Source organism: Carcharhinus amblyrhynchos, chromosome 8, assembly GCF_965287045.1.
Source record: "Carcharhinus amblyrhynchos chromosome 8, sCarAmb.v2.hapA, whole genome shotgun sequence".
NCBI classification, from domain to species: Eukaryota; Metazoa; Chordata; class Chondrichthyes; order Carcharhiniformes; family Carcharhinidae; genus Carcharhinus; species Carcharhinus amblyrhynchos.
Genome location: NC_137331.1, coordinates 92,694,450 through 92,709,754, shown reverse-complemented (window position 1 = coordinate 92,709,754; position 15,305 = coordinate 92,694,450). Strand labels below are relative to the sequence as shown.

Here is a 15,305-nt window from a genome sequence, read left to right as displayed (position 1 = left end):
GTATTTACGATAGTTTCTTCGAACAGTATGTGATGAAATCTACGAGGGAGCAAGCTATCTTAGATCTGGCCCTTCCTTGAAATGAAACAGGAATCATTAATGTTCTCAGTTAGGGATCCTCTCAGAAGGAATGATCACAGTAGGGTTGAATTTAAAATAGAGATGGAGCGTGAGAAGGTAAAATCCAATACCAGTGCCTTGTGCATAAACAAAGGAGACTACTATGGGATGAGGGAGGAGTTAGCTAAGGTACACTGGCAGTAAAAACTGTATAGTGGGACAATTGAGGAACAGTGGAGGACTTTCAAAGCGATTTTTCACAGTGTTCAGCAAAGATATATAACAGTGATCAGGAAGGACTGTTGAAAAAGGGATATCTAAGGAAATAAAGGAGAGTATCAAATTGAAAGAAAATGCATACAAAGTGGCAAAGATTAGTGGGAAAATAGAGGGTTGGGAAATCTTTAAAGGTCAACAGAAAGCCACAAAAATAGCTATTAAGAAAAGTAAGATAGATTATGAGAGTAAACTAACTCAGAATATAATAACAGATGGCAAAGGTTTCTACAAATATATAAAACAAAAAAGAGTGGCTAAGGTAAACAGTGGCCTTTTAGAGGATGAGAAGGGGATTTAATAACAGGAAATAAGGAAATGGCAGAGGTATTGAACAGGTATTTTGTGTGGTCTTCACAGTGGAAGACACAAATAGCAGAACAAGAAGACAATGGCAGGTAAGGATCTAGAAATGATCATTATCATTAAAGAAGCAGTGTTAGGTAAGCTAATGGGGCTAAAGGTAGACAAGTCTCCTGACCCTGATGGAATGCATTCCAGGGTACTAAAAGAGATGGCGGGGGAAATACCAAATGCACTTGTGGTAATTTACCAAAATTCACTGGACTCTGGAGTAGTTCCAGCAGATTGGAAACAGCAAATGTGATGACACTGTTTAAAAAAGGTGGACAAAAGGCAGGTAACTAAAGGCTGGTTAGCTTAACTTCTGTAGTGGGGAAAATGCTTGAATCTATCATTAAGGAAGAAGTCGCAAGGCATCTGGACAGAAATTGTACATTGGGAAGCCAGAGCATAGCTTCATAAAAGGCAGGTCAGATTTAACTAATTTAGTGGAATTCTTTGAGGACATTATGAGCACAGTGGGCAACAAGGAACCAGTGGATGTGGTGTAATTGGATTTCCAGAAGGCATTTGACAAGGTGCTGCGCAAAAAGCTGGTATATAAGATACAGGTGCATGGCATTATGGGTAATGTATTAGCATGAATAGAGGATTGGTTAACTAACAGAAAGCAAAACGTGGGGATAAGTAAGGTTGGCGACCAGGGATCAGTGGAACAGCAATTGTTAACAATTTACATAAATGATTTGGAGTTGGGGACCAAGTATACTGTGCCAAAGTTCACAGATGACACTAAGATGAGTGGAAGAGCAAAGTGTGCAGAGGACACTGAACGTCTGCAAAGGGATATAGATAGTTTAAGTAAGTGGGCGAGGGTTTCGCAGATGGAGTACAATGTTGATAAATGTGAGGTCATCTATTTTGGTAAGAATAATAGCAAAATGAACTATTATTTAAATGGTAAAAAAGTGCAACATGTTGCTATGCAGAGGGACCTGGGTTCCTTGTGCATGAATCACAAAAAGTTGGTTTGCAGGTGCAGCAGGTAATTAAGAAGGCAAATGGAATTTTGACCTTTATTGCTAGAGGGATGGAATTTAAAAGCAGGGAAGTTATGTTGCAGCTACATAAGGTGATGGTGGGGCCACACCTGGAATACTGAGTATGGTTTTGGTCTCCTTACTTGAGAAAGGATATACTAGCGTTGGGGGGGTGCAGTGGAGATTCACTAAGTTGATTCCGGAGTTGAGGATTGGCTTATGAGGCGAGACTGATAGACTAACACTATACTCATTGGAATTTAGAAGAATGAGGGGGGAATCTTATAGTAATGTATGAAATTATGAAGGGAATAGATAAGATAGAACAGGTAGGCTGTTTCTATGGTGGGTGAAATCAGAACTAGGGATATGGCCTCAAAATAAGGGGGAACAGATTTAGGACCGAGTTGAAGAGGAACTTCTTCACCCAAAAGGTTATGAATCTGTGGACTTCACTGCCCAATGAAGCAGTTGAGACTAACTCATTGAATGTTTTTAAGGCAAAGATAGATACGTTTTTGAACAGGAAAGGAATTAAGAGTGCCGATGAGTGGGCAGGTAAGTGGAGCTCAGTCCGCGAAAAGATCAGCTGTGATCTTATTGATTGGAGGGACAGGCTTGAAGAACCAAATGGCCTACTCCTGCTCCTAATTCTTACGTTCTTGTCCCTGAGCATATGTCTAGTGGTGCTTTGACCAGCTGTTCATCCACTTTGCAGATATCACTGGTGGAATTGGCATGAAGGTCTGTGGCACAAAATTGCACATACGTCTACATCCAGTCTGGACCCTGACTCATTTGAAAATCTGACCCCTAGACTGCAATTCCTTTGTAATAAAGGCTAATATGTCATATGACCTTATTAATTGCTAGCTACACCTACAAGTTGACTTTCTATGATTCATGAATAAAGATACCGAGTTCCCAATAAATACCAATATTTCTCAGCCTCTCAATAGATGCAGTAGTAAATTTTGAGGTGCAGGAGCTCAAAGAAAATGTGTCGGCCATATAATTCCTAAATGTACTATTGCATTGATTTCCTATGTATTAATCATTTGAGTTCCTAAATGTCAGTAAAACTATGTTTTTGAGTGAAAAATATTAGTGCTGATAGGCATTTTATTTTGAACCTTGTGGTAATTTGAATCATTGGCATTTAGCATACCTAGAGTGTTATTATGTGAATTTTAATTACTTAATTCAAGCCCATTACTGAAAACTTTACTTCTGATTGGAGAAAGATGGTATTTAGAGAAGACATGCTTTTCTTGATTTATAATATTAACCTCAACATGGCTGTACAAGGCCCAATTTCAAAATTTGAAGTTGATACAAGACTTGGAAGAATTGTGAACCGTGAGGATAGTGAGAGACTATCTCACTATCAGACATGTGGTAGATGAAAGTTAATGTAGAGTAGTCTGAAGTGATATATTTTGGTCAGAAGATGAGGAAATGTGACATAAATTAAAGGGTACAATTCTAAAGGAAATGCAGAGCAGAGAGACCTGCGTGTTTGTATGCATAAATCATTGAAGGTGGAAGGGCAAGTTGAGAAAGCAGTTAATAAATTATACTGAATTCTGGGTTTTATAAATGAGGGCACAGAGTAAGTTATGAACCTTCATAATACACTGGTTCAGCCTCAACAAAAAGGATGTGAAGCTTTTTGTTTTTTTTTTAAAGTTTATTTATTAGTGTGACAAGTAGACTTACATTAACGCTGCAATGAAGTTACTCTGAAAATCCCCTGGTCGCCACACACTGTTTAGATGCACTGAGGGAGAATTTAGCATGGCCAATGCACCTAACCAGTGTGTCTTTCAGACTGTGGGAGGAAACCGGAGCACTCAGAGAAAACCCCCACAGACACAGGGAAAATGTGCAGACTCCGCACAGATTGTGACCCAAGCTGGGAATCGAACATAGGTCCCTGGCGCTGTGAGACAGCAATGCTAACCACTGGGATCCCTTTGACAGCATCTTTTAAACCTGTAATGTCTGCCATTTAGAAGAGTGAGGACAATATATACACGTGAATGTCACCACTTGCAAGTTCCCCAGCAGGCCACACCCCATCATGACTTGGAACTTATATTGCCATTTCCCTCACTGTTGCTGGTCAAATCCTGGAACTCCCTGATGGCACACTGTGTGTGTCCCTGAGCATGTAACAGTTCGATAAGGCAGCTTGCCATCAGTTTTAGGGTTGGGAAAACAAATGCTGGCATCGCCAGCGCCATTTAGATTCAATTAATGAATAAAAATAATTACCTTTGTTCCTCTCTGCCCTTTTCTGACACACTGTATTGACTTCTATCAAAATTCCTTTGCTGCTTTAAAGCCTTGACATTTTTCTTCTTGCTATTGAATTTACCGTTTCCTGAATCCTCCAATATATCCTTTCGTTAGTTTAAGCCATCACCTAGTTATTTAATGCACCAGAACAGTGGTCCCAAACCACTGTAAGTGTGGTATGTCCAAACAGAGCATCTCTCTCTTTTCCCAGTACTGATGCATCAAAATCCCTGCCTTCACACCACCCATTCAGCTATGCGTTTGAGCTACTTGTCACGTTATAATATGTTTATTTCCTCTTCATTTTTAACCTTTTCAATTTCTTGACTGCCTCCACATTGTAATAGTTAATGCAAAGAACCTAGGTCAGTATCTGTCAGCGTTAGCATTTTACTATAGAGTTATTTTTAGATTTCAGACCTGCTGGTAGCTGGAATTCTAGACAATTATCTTTAGTCATAAAGTCATAGAGGTTTACAGAATGGAAACAGGCCCTTTGGCCCAACTTGTCCATGCCGCACTTTCTTTTTTAAATCCCTAAGCTAATCCCAATTGCCCGCATTTGGCCCATATCCGTCTATACTCATCGTACCCATGTAACTATCTAAATGCTTTTTAAAAGAAAAAATTGTACCTGCCTCTTCTACTACCTCTGGCAACTTGTTCCAGACACTAGTGAAAAAATTGCCCCTCTGGACACTTTTGTATCTCTCCCCTCTCATCTTAAGTTTTAGACTCTGCTACCTTTGGGAAAAGATATTGACTATCTAGCTGATCTGTGCCCCTCATTATTTTATAAACTTCTATAAGATCACCCCTCAGCCTCCTACGCTCCAGAGAAAAAAAGTCCCAGTCTATCCTGCCTGTTCTTATAACTCAATCCATCAAGTCCTGGTAGCATCCTAGTAAATCTTTCTGCACTCTTTCTAGTTTAATAATATCCTTTCTATAATAGGGTGACCAGAATTCCACACATTATTCCAAGTGTGGCCTTACCAATGTCTTGTACAACTTCAACAAGACATTCCAACTCCTGTATTCAATGTTCTGACCGATGAAACCAAGTATGCTGAATGTCTTCTTCACCACTTTGTCCACCTGTGACTCCACTTTCAAGGAGCTATGAACATGTACCCTAGATCTCTTTGTTCCTTAACTCTCTCCAACGTCCTACCATTAACCGTGTATATTTTTAAATCTGAACATTCTAGATTCATTTCAATTTTCTTTTATTCATGGGAAGTAGGTATCACTGGCAAAGCAAACATTTTTTGCCCATCCTTAATTGTCCTTGAGAAGTAATGGTGAGCTAACCTCTTTTACAGCTGCAGTCATTGGGGAGTCTAAAATTAGAGGGCATAGGTTTAAGGTGAGAGATACAAAAGGGTCCAGAGGGGCAATTTTTTCACCCAGAGAGTGATGAATGTCTGGAATGAGCTGCCAGAGGCATTAGTAGAGGCGGATACAATTTTGTCTTTTTAAAAAGGATTTAGACAATTACATGGGTAAGGTGGGTATAGAGGGATATGGGTCAAATGCAGGCAATTGGGACTAGCTTAGTGGTAAAAATCAGGCAGCATGGGTAAGTTGGACCGAAGGGCCTGTTTCCATGCTGTAAATCTCTAAGACACTATGCATTTCTGGTGATGTTTAGTAGGAGGGGGAGATGCTGTCAAAGAAGCATTGACAAGTTGCTGCACCTTATGGATCATACACATTGCTGTCGTAATGCCCTTCTGGCTCAAGGAGTAATGTTTGTTAATGATGAGATGCCATTTATATGGGGCTGTTTTGTTCTGGAAAATTATTTGAGTGTTGTAGCTGTAATCATTCAGGCAAATGGAGAGTGTTCTGGCATACTCCTGACATGTGTTCTTGTAGATGTAAACAGCTTTTGGACAGTCAGAAGGTGAGATACTGACCGAAACATTCTCTGCCTATAGCAGTGCTGCTCTGGTGGGCATAACATTTATATGGCTGGTTCAGTTAAATTTCTGGTCAATTGTGATTTCCAACATGTTGATAGTGAGAGCTTTGAATGTCAAGGGGAGATGGTTAGATACTCTCTTGTTGGGAATGTTCATTTGTCTGGCACTTGTGTGGCATATATGCTACTTGTTACTTCTCAGCCCAAACCTGGATATTGACTAAGGCTAATTGCATTCAGGCATGAACTGCTTGATTATCTGAGGAGTTTGAATGGTGCTGAACACATCTCAATCATCAGCAAAAAATCCACACTTCCGAGCTAAAGATGGTTGGACCTAGGACACTGCATGAGGAACTCCTGTGATAATGTCCTGAGGCTGAGATGATTGGTCCCCAAGAACCACCATCTTGTTTTGTGCTAGAGATGAGTCCAGGTAGTGGAGGTATCCACCTCCACCACCCACTATTGTTCTCATTGATTCCAGTCCAATTCTGCCTTTGTTTCAAAGGCAGTCACTTTCTCTTCACCTCTAGAATTCAGCTGTTTTGTCTATATTTGGACCAAGGCTGTCATGAGCTTATGAGCTGTTGTCCTAGGAGAACCCAACTGAGCATCGCTGAGTCAGTTATTGTTGAGTAAGTGTCGTTTGACAACATTATTGACTTCACATTTCTAAACTGTACTGATGGTTTAGCAATGTCTGTCTGTTTCTAATTATGTTGATGCTTACTTTGTGTTTATGCCAGCAATATCAAGAAGGAACGAATTTCCGTTACTGGAAGAGATGATGAATTGATTTTGCAGTCTAAAGAACAGCCTCCTCTTCCTCCTGTCGGTGAGAAAGATGCAGCACAGAGAGAACACGAGGCACTGAGTGCTGATTCTGCAAAGTCAGAATCGGTTGTCAAATTGGAAGAGACAAAACCCAGGTAAGCAGAGAAGTCCCAGAGCAAACATTAGTGTGAGAAATAGAATTCAAGGGCTCTGAAATCAGTATAATTTACAGTATAACTCTCCTCTTGTAGTAACATTGGACATTGCATAATTTGATTGGTCTGGCACGGAGAATAACATTTAGTGGTAATCTGGTAAGGACAATAGAAAGGGGTTCAGAATGAGTTTTTTGAAAAGATATGGTGTATTGGTAAGAAATTTGTTAAAAGACAAAATACTTACTGGCCCGGTGTCCTTTCTATTGTGTTGCACTGTCTATTGAAATATTCAGGGATGAAAGCTTTCTGCTGTTTGCAGGGAGTACTGTGTTGCTGGCTGCTTGACAGAGCTGTAATGTACAGCAAACTGTGGTGGGGGTTTGATGGATGATGTTGTGATAGGTGAGATTGGGGAGCCCAAGTCTCCAACCTGGATCTTCTGAGCAGATGCAATAATAGTCCGATTGCCATTGTGCTTGAAAATTCTCTCCCATTGCTGCACATTTCTTCTATAATCTTCTGATCCTGGCTTTCACAGAAATGTGCAGAGCAGTGTCAATCGGGGAACTCTGATGGAGCGGAGTTTATAGCTCTGGTTACCATTTAGTTAGCTTAAAGGTCTAGTCTTGAATGGTAGTGAGTGGATGAATGAATGGGTGAATGGTTGAGTGACTGAATTGGGTCAGTGGGTAAGATGAGTCAGCAGGTGGATGAATGGATAGTTGGTGGAGTCAGATTGGGTGGGTGGGTGGGAGTATAGTCAGGTGGTCGGGTGGGTAGCTGGGTGATCGGGATGATTGTCAGGTCAGAAGGAGAGTTGGGGCAGGGAGAAGGGCTAGTCTGGAATCAAAGGTGTGACTGGTGATCAGTGGAGCTTTGTGGAGTTACCCATGTCATAGGAAGGTATCACAGAACTGTACTAAGTTTCTGATTCTCACCCAGTATTAGGGGAAGCGGGAGAATTGACCATCAGAAGTTTAAACTTCTGTGCAATTCCCACATAGGTCCGTTCAACAGGACTTCTGCGGAGTCCCAGTGCATATCTTCGGTTGTACATCTGGGCTATGGTTTCCCGGAGATTAGAAGTTTTGCCCTTTAGGTTTTCTCTGAGTTCGGAGAGGGAGCAGCGGAGCCATAGTCTCTCAGGTTTGGGGTATGGTGAGGAGAGAGCAGTGAACTCAACACAGGGTTTGGAGTGGGGGTTTGAGGGAGCAGAATAGCTGAAGTCTCTCCAGTATTCAGTCTCCTGAATGAATACTTTGCGTCGGTATTCACGAAGGAGAGGGGTTCGGTGTCGTGTAGTGTCTTGGAGGGAGCTGTAGATCAGTGGAAGGAAATATCCATTACGAGGGAGGAAGTGCTAAGGTTTTTAGGTAGCATAAAAACGGATAAAGCTCCGGGGCCTGATGGTATTTATCCCAGGCTGCTTAGGGAGGTGAAAGATGAAATTGCTGGGCCTCTGACACAAATCTTTGTCTCTTCTTTGGACACAGATGAGGTCCCAGAAGACTGGAGGGTAGCTAATGTGGTACCGCTGTTTAAAAAGGGTAGTAGGGATAACCCTGGTAATTATAGACCAGTGAGTTTGACATCGGTGGTAGGAAAATTATTGGAAAAAATTTTTAGGGATAGGATGTACGAGCATTTGGAGCGTTGCGATCTGATTAGGGATACGCAACATGGCTTTGTTCGGGGGAGGTCTTGCCTTACGAATCTGGTAGAATTCTTTGAGGAGGTGACAAAAACGGTTGACGATGGGCGAGCCGTTGATGTCATCGATATGGATTTCAGTAAGGCGTTTGACAAAGTTCCTCACGGTAGGCTGGTAGAAAAGGTTAAGGCACATGGGATACAAGGACAGGTAGCTAGGTGGGTCGAAAACTGGCTGGGAAATAGGAGACAGAGAGTAGTTGTCGAGGGGACCTTTTCTGGCTGGAGGCCAGTCACCAGTGGTGTGCCGCAGGGCTCAGTACTGGGACCTCTCCTCTTTGTAGTATATATAAACGACTTGGAAGAGGGTGTACGTGGTGTGATCAGCAAATTTGCGGATGACACCAAGATGGTAGGATTGGCAGATACTGAGGAGGACTGTCAGGTGACACAGCAGGATATAGATAGGTTGGTATATTGGGCAGATAGATGGCAGATGGAATTTAATCCTGACAAATGCGAGGTGATGCATTTTGGAAGGAATAATGCAGGGAGGAGTTATGTGATAAAAGGTAGACCGATTAAGAGTATAGAGATACAGAGGGACCTGGGAGTGCAGGTGCACAACTCTCTGAAGGTGTCGACACAGGTAGAGAAGGTTGTGAAGAAAGCTTATGGAATGCTAGCCTTTATAGGAAGGGGTATAGAGTATAAGAGCTGCCGTCTAATGCTTCAGTTGTACAGAACATTGGTTAGACCGCATTTGGAGTACTGCGTCCAGTTCTGGTCACCTTACTACCGGAAGGACGTGGAGACCCTGGAGAGGGTGCAGAGGAGGTTTACCAGGATGTTGCCTGGCATGGAAGGACTGAGTTACGAGGAAAGCTTGGAGAAACTGGGGCTCTTCTCCTTAGAAAGACGGAGATTAAGGGATGATACGATAGAGGTATATAAAATACTGATGGGAACAGATAAACAGTGGTAGGCTTTTCCCTAGATTGGGGACAATTACGAGAGGTCACAATCTAAGGGTGAGGGGGGAGAGGTATAACTTGGATATGAGAGGAAGGTTTTTCACGCAGAGGGTCGTGGGGGTATGGAACGCGCTACCGAGTAGGGTGGTGGAGGCAGGCACGTTGGACTTGTTTAAGGTTTACTTAGACAGACACATGAGCGAAGCAAGAATGGAGGGTTATAGTGGAGGGTATTAAATAGGGTCAGAGCCTCGGGACGACACCGGAAATGTAGTTTTATATGTTAACATATTTTCTTTTTATTCCACAGGGTCGGTCCACCTTGTTGTCAAACGAGGGGCATGCACACGGTGGGTCGTGCGTGGGCTGCTCTTGGAGGTTCCAGGAGTGACCTCGTACTTCGTGTCGTTGTGTGTGCTTAATCCTGGACCAGCAGATGGGCACCGCAACAGCTCAGTGACTATCACTGCTAGCTGTGCAGATACATGGATTTGGGCCTGTGTCTGTGGGAGTTTGCGCATTCTCCCTGTGGTTGTGTGGGTTTCCTCCGGGCGCTCCGGTTTCCTCCCACACCCCAAAGATGTGCTCTTAGGCTGATTGGTGTACCAAAGTGACACTATTCTCCCCTGAATCTGGCTACATTAGGGGTTCCACTCACATACACACAGGGCGGGGTAGGTGTGGGAAGATGCGGCGGTGCGGGCTCGTTGGGCCGAAAGGCCTGTTTCCCGTGCTGGGATGTTCTTTGTTCTTTGTATTCAGTTGGGGGGTACGTCAGAGCTCAGAGCTCAAATCTCCGCTGGTTGTAGTGAATCACAGCAAGCTTTTAGTGATCATGGCCTGGTCATGAGCAGACCTGATGCTGCCAGGTGTGTGTTGTCACATGTTAATATAATGAATATACCAACTGAGTGAGTGCAACATATTGGTACCCAGAGATGAAGCTAGTCTTTAAAGCCTGATCAGTTTTCAGGTCACTAAAGGTTGATCTGCAACAAGAATGTTACTAATTGCTTTATAAAGTCTGCACTCCTGCTAAAATTGGAGGCGAATGTCAACAAGACGTTGAAAGACTTCTTTACTTTTTCTCCATGTTCACCTACTACAAGTTTCCACAATGGGGGGAGGAAATTGGGAAGAGGGGCTGTTGAGTGAGGGAGAGGGGCTGCTGGCTGTGTGGGACTGTAAGGGAAAGGGAATTTGAGAAGAAGGGCTGGCGTGTGTGTGTGTTTAAGATGGTGTGGAGGTGAGGACTTCACTGAGTCTTCTGTCATCAGGAAATGTGGAGACCTTGGCTGTGCATGAGTACATAAAATAATATATTTACAAATATATGATATATATTATTGTATGTTGATAATACATTGAATCTATAATATGTTGAACTTTAAATATTTACTGAAAGTTACCTAGCTGCTTTATTGTTGATAATTTTGTTGGCATCTGGGGTCACACTTAATATTTAAGATTTTTAATGTAAATATTCATTCAAGGGATGTGGGTATCAAGGCTAGCATTTGTTGCCCATTTTGAATGCCCCTGAGAAGATGGTGATGAGTTAAAATGGTGTCACATTGGAAAATTGTTTGTAAAGTACTGCCATTGGTTTTGCTTCGCTTTGTAAACATAATATAGCAAGGTCATGTTCTGGTGCTAGTACGGATTTTATCCTGCCCTAACTGCATTGAATGCCAATAAAGAACAAAGAAAATTACAGCACAGGAACAGGCCTTCGGCCCTCCAAGCCTACACCGACCACGCTGCCCGACTGAATTGAAACCCCCCTCCCTTCTGGGGACCATATCCCTCTATTCCCATCTGATTCATGTATTTTTCTAGATACTCCTTAAAATTCACTATCGTAGCTGCTTCCACTACCTCCCATGACAGCAAGTTCCAGGCACCCACCACCCTCTGTGCAAAAAAAAAACTTGCCTCATACATCTCCTTTAAACCTTGCTCCTTGCACCTTAAACCTATGCCCCCTAGTAGTTGACTCTTCCACCCTGGGAGAAAGCTTCTGACAATCCACTCTGTCCATGCTCCTCATAATCTTGTAAACTTCTATCAGGTCACCCCTCAACTTTCATCATTCCAGTGAGAACAAACCTCCCCTCATAGCTAATGCCCTCTACACCAGGCAACATCCTGGTAAATCTTTTCTGTACCCTCTCCAAAGCCTCCACATCTTTCTGGTAGTGTGGCAACCAGAATTGAACACTATATTCCAAGTGCGGCCTAACTAAGATTCTATAAAGCTGCAACATGACTTGTCAATTTTTAAAGTCATTGCACCGGCTGATGAAGGCAAACATGCCGTATGCCGCCCTGACTACCTTCTCCACCTGCGTGCCACTTTCAGTGACCTGTGTACCTGTACACCCAGATCTGCCTATTAATACTCTGAAGGGTTCTGTCGTTTACTGTATATTTCCTATCTGTATTAGACCTTCCAAAATGCATTACCTCACACTTGTTCGGATTAAACTCCTTCTGCCATCTCTCCTCCAACTGATCTGTATCCTGCTGTAGTCTCTGATGGTCCTCATCGCTATCCGCAAATCCACCAACCCTTGTGTTGTCCACAAACTTATCCAGTTACATTGTCCTCCAAATCATTTATATATATTACAAACTGCAAAGGCCCCAGCACTGATCCCTGAGGAATGCCACTTGTCACAGCCCTCCATGTACTGGTCCATGTTCTTGGCGGTAATAGAAGCTAAAAATGGGAAAACAAATGTTTCTGCCCGCTTGAAGTTTCATAACTCCACCCATTTAAAGTGGCCTCGAATTGCAGTTCTCCATTGGTCATGAAAAGTGTTTAATTACATGATTTCTTATTACAAAAGAAATGCAGAATCAATCATTCTTAAGTGTAACTGTTTTTTAATCTACAGAATTTTGTTTTCTCAGTTTTAAACAGTTTGTGCCTTCAAGGTTTTTGCAAAACATTTCTCCTCTTATATTAGTGACCTGACCGTCTCCTATCTCCACTTCAATCTCATGTCCTTTCTCAGAACATTGTGTTTATTTTATTATTTAGAGTTTAATTATTTCTTTGAGGTGAGACATGAAAGCAGGGAATAGTCTGCTGTCCTAGGTGCACATAAAAGATTGCATGGTCAAAGAAGTACATGGGAGTTATCTTTGATTTCCTGGCCAACACTTATTCCACAACTGAGAGGTTACACAGCACCAGGTTATAGTCCAACATGTTTATTTGAAATCACAAGCTTTTGGAGCAATGCTGCTTCGTCAGGATTAGTGGAGCAAGGTGTAGAGGCACAGAATATATAAATGGAGTGACAATAGCCCAACTCTAACAGGTAAACAAGAGTATCTAAGGATATTATAGATAGTGTAGACTGGCTGAATAACAAGTCTTTACAAGTAATCAAGAGTGCTAATAGACAAGTGCAAGCAGTTAAGTATCATAAGTATGTGTAAAGCATCGACAGGCTGTCAGTGAAACTAAGTCCTTTTGTGAAGGGATGACCTAAGTCAGTGAAGAGATGCCCTAAGAACCAATATTTCAAGGCAGAAAGATAATTACAAACAATCACAGAATAATATGGTGCTAAACACTACCCGTAATCAAGTTATACATGGTGTCAAAATAGGACAGTCAGGGAGATTTTTCTCCCACCGAACAATATGATGGGGTTGCATGTAGCGTGACATGAATCTGAGGTCATGGTTGATATAAGGGCCAATTACCATGGATGTCGGAATTGGAAACAAAAACAGAAAATGCTGTAAAATTTCAGCAGGTCTCACAGCACCTGTGGAGAGAGAATACAATTAACATTTTGAATCTGGATGATATTTCGTCAGAGCTCAGGAACGTAAAATTGAATGGATGGGATTCTACCAGGAACATGCCTGCCCAATCCAGATGCAATTTCACACTTGGGCAGGCGGGCAACCCACCCATTCACCTATTAAGGCCCTTGTGGCCATTAAAGGCGTTATCCAGCCCAGCTTCAATTTTTAGGCCAACGGGAGCCTGTATGGGTAGGGTGCTAAACCTTTTCGCCATCTTGGGTGGGAAGGGGGGTTGTGGGGAAGGGACTCACTCTGAAGACCCCCACAGAAATAGGGAGCCCTCCATCCCAGGATGTGGGAGCTCCGGCACCATTTACCCACCACCCCCCCAACTGCCACAATTGCACCCCTTCCAAACCACCTCTCCCTACTTCCAGGTGATCCTATCCTCTTACCCCTAGAAACCCAGGGAGATACCTTTTCAAAGGGAATTAGTTCCAGGCAGGATATTTCTGGCCACTGTGTTGTGCCTGGGCAGATTGAAGGGCTGTCGGCCAATCTCTTTTGCTGACGTGGAAGAGTGTTCCTTCTAAAGACAGACAGAATCTCACCCACTGCTAGTCAACGTTCAAGTGACCATTAAATGTCAGTGGTAGTTTGAGAGTCAGTGCCAACTCTCGGGATAGCAAGCGCCATTCTTAAAATCTTGCCTTTTGTTCTAGCAAGTATCTCCTACACCTCCTCCATGATTATCCTCAACACTGATGCCCCGCAAGGCTGTGTCCTCAGCCCCTTAACTATACTCTTTATGCACCTATGGCTGAACGACCAAATTCCGCTTCAATTCAATTTTCAAGTTTGCTGATGACATCACTGTAGTGGCTCGGATCTCAAACAATGATGATTCAGAGTACAGGAAAGATATGGAGAATCTGGTGAACTGCTGCAACAATAATAATCTCTCCCTCAATGTCACTAAAACGAAGGAGATAGTCATCAACTTCAGGAAAGGTAGTGGGGGACATGCCCTTGTCTACTACGTCAATGGGGATGAAGCAGAAATGGTCGAGTGCTTCAGGTTTCTAGGTGTCCAGATCACCAAATCACCAACAACCTGTCCTGGTCTGTCCATGCCAACGCTATAGTTAAGAAAGCTCACCAATACTTGTAGTTTCTCAGGAAGCTAAGGAAATTTGGCATATTCATTGCAATTCTCTCCAATTTTTACAGATATATCACAGAAAGCTTCCTTTCTGATGTGTCACAACTTGGTATGGCTCCTCCTCCAACCGATACTGCAAGAAACTACAAAGGGTTGCGAACATAGCCCAGTCCATCACTCAAACTAGCCTCCCATCCATTGACTCAGTCTATACTTCCCGCTACCTTGGAAAAGCAGCCAGTAAATTCAGGGACCCCACCCGGACATACTCTTTTCCACCTTCTTCTGTCAAGGAAATAAATACAAAAGTCTGAGGACATGTACCAGCTAACTCAAAAACAGCATTTTTCCCTGCTGCCATCAGACTTTTGAATGGGTCTACCATACATTAAGCTGATCTTTCTCTACATTATCTGTAACTGTAACATTATATTCTGCACTCTTTCCTCTCCTTCTCCCCTAAGTACTCTATAAATAAATGCTTTCTGTGTAGTGTGCAAGAAACAATATTTTTCACTGTATTCCAATACATGTGATAATAAATGAGATCAAATCTGTTTGCCAAGACTCCCCATCCTGGATCACCATACCTCCCTCACACCCTCTGGCCCCTGACCATTGGTTCACTTTAAAGTTCTTCTTCAGGGCTGTGCAACAAAGTGTCAAGGTAACTATCCCTGCTTCCTGCATTATCTGCAGCTTGAAACCAGTTCAAAACTCTGCGCCAGAGTTCCCCAAGCTTATGATATAGAGAGATATGGATCACTGATGAGCTATGAGCTATGAGGAGAGGCTGAATAAACTAGGCTTGTACTCGTTAGAGTTCAGAAGAATGAGGGGAGATCTCATTGAGACGTATAAGATGATGAATGGGATGGATAGGACAGAGGTGGAGAGACTCTTCCCGCT

General features: G+C 42.7%; 1 protein-coding gene across 4 annotated transcripts in view; it reads left to right on the top strand.

Moving 5' to 3' along the window:
• The window catches only part of kif9 (kinesin family member 9), a 107,158-nt gene that overhangs the window by 68,679 nt on the left and 23,174 nt on the right, over window positions 1-15,305 (top strand). For all 4 annotated transcript variants that reach the window (XM_080194495.1, XM_080194493.1, XM_080194494.1 and 1 more), the window contains one exon: window positions 6,657-6,839. In XM_080194495.1, coding sequence (XP_080050621.1) covers window positions 6,657-6,839 — 183 coding nt within the window. The remainder of the gene's footprint in view (window positions 1-6,656; window positions 6,840-15,305) is intronic.